The sequence below is a fragment of the Arachis ipaensis genome, chromosome B03, assembly GCF_000816755.2.
Source record: "Arachis ipaensis cultivar K30076 chromosome B03, Araip1.1, whole genome shotgun sequence".
In the NCBI taxonomy this organism is placed as follows: domain Eukaryota; kingdom Viridiplantae; phylum Streptophyta; class Magnoliopsida; order Fabales; family Fabaceae; genus Arachis; species Arachis ipaensis.
Window position 1 is genome coordinate 131,664,947 of NC_029787.2, and position 5,807 is coordinate 131,670,753.

The window sequence follows — 5,807 nt, forward strand, 5'->3', positions numbered from 1 at the left end:
GANGCTTTGCATACTATACTCTTGGTGTAGCTGGCCACGGAACTTCTAGAGAGAGAAACCGCTTTTCGCTTCAACTCTCTCTCTCTTACATGGCCGATGAACCAATGCCCACTCGCTGGTCCTTCCAGGTCTCAGTCTCTCTCTCTCCATCTCTGTTTGTTTGTTTCCTCAGAAGATCTTCAACGCTAAAACCATGCGCAATTCTCAATTTATTTTGCTGCTTTTTTCCCTTTTTGGCGCTACGAACCCTTGGACTGCACTTCCCCCGATCAACCTACTCGGACGATTTGTTGCGATGCTTTCAATTGCATTGTCATGCAGTTGTAGAAGTAGGATCGGTTTGATGTGTTTTTGTTAATCGGTTGTTTTTTTCTTCCGTTTTCTCGTCGTGCTAGTTGAGCTGTTCTACTAGATTGGATCCATTTTCCGTCGTTTAGTGTTCTAACTAGCTTGCAAACTTTCTAGGAAAATTTATTTCTATTTGAGAAGGCATTTACTGTCTGTTGTGTAATTTTCTGTCTGAAATTTCGTTGGTTGTGCTTTTGAATCTTGATCTGGTGGATAGTGTATTTGTGCCGAGGGTTTTACAATTTTTCATCTCTCTCTCTCTCTCTCTCTCTCTCTCTCTTGTCTTTTTTATTTATTATTATTATAGGACTTCAAATTGAATTATGATGCGATGTTTGGGAGGAAGAAAGTGGTGGAGAATGGTGAGGCTGCTGATAAAGCTGTTGGTAATGGAAACTCATTGAACCATGCATCCAACGGCAATCTGCAAGCTAAAAGATCATCTGATATGACAATCTTTGAGCAGTTTCAGAGCCAGGTTCCTATGTCTGATACATCAGATTTTTCACGTGAACCCTTCATCAATGCTTCAAATTTGACTCATCCGTGCTTCATTTTTATGTGTTTCAGGGGCAGAATCCTGCGCAGACAAATGGCTTTTCACCAAACCATGGGGACGAAAGGCCGTATGGTTTTTTGACTCATCACTTTGTATTATTTTCCAAAAGAATTCAGCACTTCTATTTTTCTGTATGGATTAATCGTGTAGAGAGAAAAAAAGAAGGAATGGTATTGGCATGCTCGAGTCGTGAATCGTGTTATGATTGGATATTAATTGCATCTCTTATAATTGTTGAAGTCATCATTTTCAATGCTTGAATCTATTTTATGAATTATTGGTTGAAATTGATTGCTTGGGTAATTGATAGTAGTGTGAAGTCTTTCTAGTTTTTCTGTTATTTATAAAATGAAACATTAAATCTTATTAACAAAGATGTCACTGGTGTATTCTACACTAATTAGAGCAGTTTATTGGAATCCTATGTATCACAAACATGTAGGTTGTTGTCCGTAATTAATTGAGCAGCAAATTAATTGGATTGTTGCTAAGCTCTGACTTTGAGTGATGTTATGGTAGATTGAAAAAATTTTCATTCTCTAAACTACTGATAATTAATTATCCTGAACATTTTCAGGCAAAAGTCTTTGCTTCCACCTTTTGAATCTGCAGAGATGCGTGCTTTAGCAGAGAGCTTAAGTAGGTAAATTTTCTCCTAATCTTTCACAAACATTTATACAACTGATGGTCATATGGAACCGATACATTGTGCTTGGATCAAGGATTTCATGTGTGATTCTTTCGTTTTATCTTTATCTTTATTATTCCACATCATACTATTGGCAGGGATATAATTCGTGGGAGTCCAAATGTGAAGTGGGAAAGCATCAAGGGGTTAGGGAATGCCAAACTTTTGCTAAAAGAGGCTGTTGTGATGCCAATTAAGTATCCCAAGTAGGTTTCGCTATTTAAGACTTACTTTGCCTAATATTGGTTATATAACTTGATAACGGTTGGTCTCATTGCATGTTAAAATACTCTTGAATATGGATGTTGTAGATCATTTACTGGACATATGAGGTGAAAACTTCTCGTAGTCACACTGATCTTTCTCATTTTGTCTAGGTACTTTACTGGTCTGTTATCTCCATGGAAAGGCATTCTCCTTTTTGGCCCACCAGGGACAGGAAAGGTTTGTATTAATATTTCCCCTAAATTGTATAGGGATTTCATCCTCAATGTCTACTAACATTGCAAGAGATTGTTGTTTTTCAGTGAAATAAAATCTTACTCTCAAACTAAACTAAATTCTTTCGACATAAAAATACAGCTTTTTCTGGATATCCATGTTTTATTTAAATTGTTGAAAGTTATATAACTTTAATTTGAATGATGCAGACAATGCTTGCAAAGGCTGTTGCAACAGAGTGCCAGACTACATTTTTTAATATTTCAGCATCATCTGTTGTCAGCAAATGGCGAGGCATGTTACTCATAACTCTTTTTCCCCCTTGTTTCCAAAGTACTTATTTTTCTTTTGTATTTTCGTTTATGTAAAACTTATAAGTCTGCAGTGTTCATTTTCTCAAGAAAGTGATTTAAATATTTTGGTTGCAAAGAATAATACTGCAATTCTGTTTCCCCGAACAAGAAGATAGACTAATCTTTTCCACAAGGTGATGCAACTAACTATTGTTGATGAAATAGTATGATGCAACAAGTGGCCTGGATCTTGTTAATTAATCTCATATCCTATTTGGTTCAGAAAAGACATGGTACTGTTGTCATCCTCTGTTACTTAGCCAAATATGTACACACAAGCACTGACATCATATATTATATTCAGAGTGCCAGGAGCTCAAAATGGCCATTTGGTATATTAGGGATGATTTGGATTGAAAGAAAGAGCGTGGATGTATTTGTTATGAGCTTTGCAATGTCCTCCAAATAATCCTTCTAAAACAAGCAAAATGTTTTTTTTTAGAACATACTTTTTTTTTGAAGTTACTAAATACATTTTCAAAGCATTCAAATATTTTTCCTTGTTTGGCAATTATGAGGACTGTTAGGAGAATTCCTTAGGAGGATCTAGAATTATTCTTGTATTTTAGATGACATTGCTTCATTTGAATGCCTAGATTCCTCCTTTGTTTGGATTAAATTGCCTTCATCTTGTAAGGAAGAGAAAGAGCTTTCAAAGTGCTCCTTGTTCTTCTCTGTTTAGTTTATAATACAGTGGGCAACTGGGCATGCACATTTACAGAATTTATTCTAGATTGCAGGTGATTCCGAGAAGTTGATAAAGGTGTTATTTGAGCTTGCAAGACACCATGCCCCCTCAACCATATTTCTTGATGAAATTGATGCAATCATTAGTCAACGCGGTGAAGCACGCAGTGAACATGAAGCAAGTAGACGACTAAAAACTGAACTACTCATACAGGTGATGCTTTCTTCTTAAACTAAATATAATTTCATAATCACCAGCTTAATGATAATAACATGATTTGTATTGAAAACACTTTATATGTTAGCTGTCCTTGGATAAAATCAACTATGATAGAATTCGAAGTTATTGCATATATTGGACTTGTTTCTTGCCTCCTATATCTGGTCAGCAAAAAGAGAATGTACTGTTGAGAGTGTTTACCATCCAAAATATGACTGTTATATAGAGGTGGATCCACATTGTATATGTTGTGGGGACAATTACCTGGACTAAGTTTGAGGAAATTTTACTGAATATGTTTTTTATTGTTCATTTCACCCTTTAACTAGCTAGTGTGACTGAGATTCATTTGACCATTATTTTACCGGACTAAGAAAGATAGGTAATACTTTACTCTTATTGAGGAAACTGAATATTGCACTAACCCGTGATCCGATCAGATCACTACCTCTTGAAATTTTCACTCACATTATCTCACTGTATTTATAGTTCTGTATTTATACTACACAACGTACAATTCCTTTAGTTCCCTTGCAGCACCTTACAGCTCCTTTATCAATTTACAATGAAGTGACGTGTATTCTGTTGTGCTCTCTCAAATATTGATCATTTGCATTAGATTGCAGATGGACGGTTTGGCCAAGACTGATGAGCTTGTTTTTGTTTTGGCGGCAACAAATCTTCCCTGGGAATTGGATGCAGCTATGCTCCGCCGTCTTGAGAAGCGAGTATCCTTTCAACATATAATAGTTCATTGTTCACTACCAAAATTTGAACATTTTATTCTTTAAACAAATTGACATTCTGTCTTGGTTAATATATTAATTTTACTCCATCTGGAGATGCATTGCCAGCCAAGTAGAGCTGCATTTGCAAGCTCAGTATGCATGAAGCACACTATAAATTGGGCTTCTTTTAAATTAACCTAAGATGTTTGGGAGGCACACATGAATTACCAAGAATGTAACCAACTTCATAGATCCTCTCTTTTGATCAGCACACTGACTGTTCTTTCCTTTTAGGGTAGAAAATATATCTTTGTCCAAGTCATATTCACATGATACCTCCTAAGCAGTCTGATCATGCAATTTATCCTCTCTAATGGTTTTCCTTTGACCATATTGGAAAGATCCTTGTACCACTCCCAGAACCAGAAGCAAGAAGATCCATGTTCGAGGAACTCCTTCCTCCGCAGCCTGATGAGGAAGAGATCCCCTATGATTTGCTAGTGGAGCGGACCGAAGGATATTCAGGGTCAGATATCCGGTTACTCTGCAAAGAGACAGCGATGCAGCCTTTGAGACGCCTAATGTCTCAACTTGAACAGAGACAAGAGGTGGTACCGGAAGAAGGTATGTCAGTTTGCACAATCTACATGCACTGGTTACTCCTGGTAGTGCTGTTCCTTCAATGTTGACATTTGCAATTCGCATTAATTGTGTTGCAGAGTTGCCAAAAGTTGGGCCAATCAGGTATGAAGATATAGAAGCAGCATTGAAAAACACAAGGCCATCTGCTCACCTGCATGCCCATAAATATGAAAAGTTTAATGCTGATTATGGCAGTCAAATACTTCACTGAATAGATGTAGCCTTCACTTTCTTCCATTAGGTAGCTCTCCCAATTTGTATGCGACAAAATTGCGGTTGTACAACTACGGAACCCGAAACATTATTTGGGTGGAGTTTGGCGATGTTATTTGCATAATTTCATCAAATGGTTCTCAGGTTCTGGTTTTTCTCAAACCCCGGTCAATTTGTGTTTGTGCAACAATTATTACAAGTCCCGTCGTATTTAGGCTTCGGGATATGGCTGTGGGTAATTAAGTTTTTATGACTACAATCTTTATAATTGCTTGGTAGTTCTCTCTTTTGAGTTAATTTTTCGAGTCAGTAATTTTTCACTTAAATCCCTAGTTTATATATGGTTTTTTCTGTAACTGATACTATTTTTTCATGCAAACGTTAGCGTTAAATGCCTTGCATTTTTACGTTAAAAAAAATAGTAAAAGTAAATACCTCTCGGTTTTTGTTATAGTTAAAGAGTTAAGATTTTTTTTACAATAAAAAAATATGCACATTATATACAATTTTCACACTATTTTAAAAATTTAGTTATAACATTTACTTTTCAGTAAAGAACTCCTTTCTATTATCCCAAATTATCTCTTAAATTTTCATTTTTCACAAAATTATAAAATTTAAAAGTATTAAAAATAAAAGAAAGAAATAAAAATAGATCAAATAAGCCCTAAGGATTCATTATGTCTGGTAGATTCTTGAGTCATGAAATTGTTTTAACATGTATTATTTTTTTGGTGACTCTCTGGACTCTTTTTGGTGACTAACATGTATTATTTTGATATAGTTTATTTGACATTGAGTAAAACTTTTTGGTTTTTTTTCCCTCAATTTAACATATTAATTATTAAATAAGAATTTGTCAAAAGTTCTTTAATTTTATCTTAGCTTTCACATGTTTTTATGCGCAAGGAATTTGATGATCCAACAA

The 5,807-nt window shown here is 35.4% G+C and overlaps 1 protein-coding gene and 1 long non-coding RNA gene across 3 annotated transcripts; both read left to right on the top strand.

Moving 5' to 3' along the window:
* On the top strand, nucleotides 1–5,176 carry LOC107631509 (katanin p60 ATPase-containing subunit A-like 2). Of its 2 annotated transcripts, none has more exons than XM_016334973.2 (11): nucleotides 1–128; nucleotides 656–826; nucleotides 919–974; nucleotides 1,485–1,550; nucleotides 1,694–1,801; nucleotides 1,973–2,039; nucleotides 2,246–2,330; nucleotides 3,130–3,290; nucleotides 3,923–4,024; nucleotides 4,426–4,648; nucleotides 4,744–5,176. In XM_016334973.2, the coding sequence occupies exons 1-11, from the start codon at nucleotides 90–92 to the stop codon at nucleotides 4,875–4,877; spliced, it is 1,212 nt and encodes a 403-aa protein (XP_016190459.1). In that variant the 5' UTR covers nucleotides 1–89; the 3' UTR covers nucleotides 4,878–5,176. The 2 variants fall into 2 exon arrangements, with proteins under 2 accessions (XP_016190459.1, XP_020975592.1); XM_021119933.1 differs by lacking the exon at nucleotides 1–128 and adding an exon at nucleotides 152–329.
* LOC110270450 lies at nucleotides 2,337–2,829 on the top strand. Its single transcript, XR_002359986.1, has 2 exons — nucleotides 2,337–2,523; nucleotides 2,613–2,829. It is a non-coding gene; the product is annotated as an uncharacterized LOC110270450 (long non-coding RNA).

Excerpts from the sequence above, each read along its gene's own strand:
- LOC107631509 (XM_016334973.2), top strand. The coding sequence starts at position 90 with ATGGCCGATGAACCAATGCCCACTCGCTGGTCCTTCCAG. Across the intron at positions 129-655 it reads CCACTCGCTGGTCCTTCCAG|GACTTCAAATTGAATTATGA; the intron begins GTCTCAGTCTCT and ends TTATTATTATAG. Across the intron at positions 4,025-4,425 it reads TCCGCCGTCTTGAGAAGCGA|ATCCTTGTACCACTCCCAGA; the intron begins GTATCCTTTCAA and ends CATATTGGAAAG.